General features: G+C 58.5%; 1 protein-coding gene across 1 annotated transcript in view; it reads left to right on the forward strand.

The window, feature by feature from the left end:
* Positions 1-6: 6 nt before the first annotated feature.
* Positions 7-714, forward strand: part of GRHPR (glyoxylate and hydroxypyruvate reductase) — a gene marked incomplete at its 5' end in the record, with an annotated part of 3,541 nt that continues 2,833 nt past the window's right edge. The window contains 2 exons of the mRNA XM_017739019.1: positions 7-59; positions 213-301. Of these exons, the coding sequence (XP_017594508.1) occupies positions 7-59; positions 213-301 (142 nt within the window). The remainder of the gene's footprint in view (positions 60-212; positions 302-714) is intronic.

Raw genomic sequence — 714 nt, forward strand, 5'->3', positions numbered from 1 at the left:
GTGTCCTTGCTGCTGTCCGTGTGCCGCCGTCTGCCAGAGGCAGCAGAGCAGGTGAAGAGGTGAGTGCCCACTGTGGGTGGCCCCAGAGCTGTGCCACATGGGCTGGTGACAAGGGGCCGAGGCCAGGGCTTCATGCAGCTCACACCGAGCACCGGGGCTGGGCTCTGAACAGCTTTCCATGACACCTGTTCCTGTCCCACTCTCTCTGCCAGTGGTGGCTGGACAACGTGGAAGCCCCTATGGATGTGTGGATATGGCCTGTCCGACAGCACAGTGGGCATCATCGGGCTGGGCAGGATAGGTAAGTGCAGTTCAGAGAGCAGGTTTCTGTGTCTCCAGCAGTGGCAGGATGGGTTTGGAGCCTCACCTTCAACCAGGGCTACTGGAAGGTGTTCCTGCTGGAGGTGGGAGGGTTGGAATGAGATGGTGTTTGCAGTCTTTTCCAACCCAGACTGCTCTGGGACTCCGTGACTCAGCCAAGGTGGTGTCTTGGTGCTCACCTGGTTAAACTCCATGAGCACAGCGAGGGGAGCTGTGCAGAGCCTTTCCCAGCTGCTGTACTGGTGCCTCAGCCTTAAAGCCTCAAGTGCTTATGTGCTTCCACCACCTCCAATCCCTGCAGCAACCTGTACCTCCTGCAGGCCTGCAGTTAAACAAATGCAGTGGCAAAGTCCACGCGACACTCAGCACCATCACGCTCTGGACGTTGCCAGA

This window comes from Corvus brachyrhynchos, unplaced genomic scaffold (assembly GCF_000691975.1).
Source record: "Corvus brachyrhynchos isolate BGI_N302 unplaced genomic scaffold, ASM69197v1 scaffold1097, whole genome shotgun sequence".
NCBI lineage: Eukaryota > Metazoa > Chordata > Aves > Passeriformes > Corvidae > Corvus > Corvus brachyrhynchos.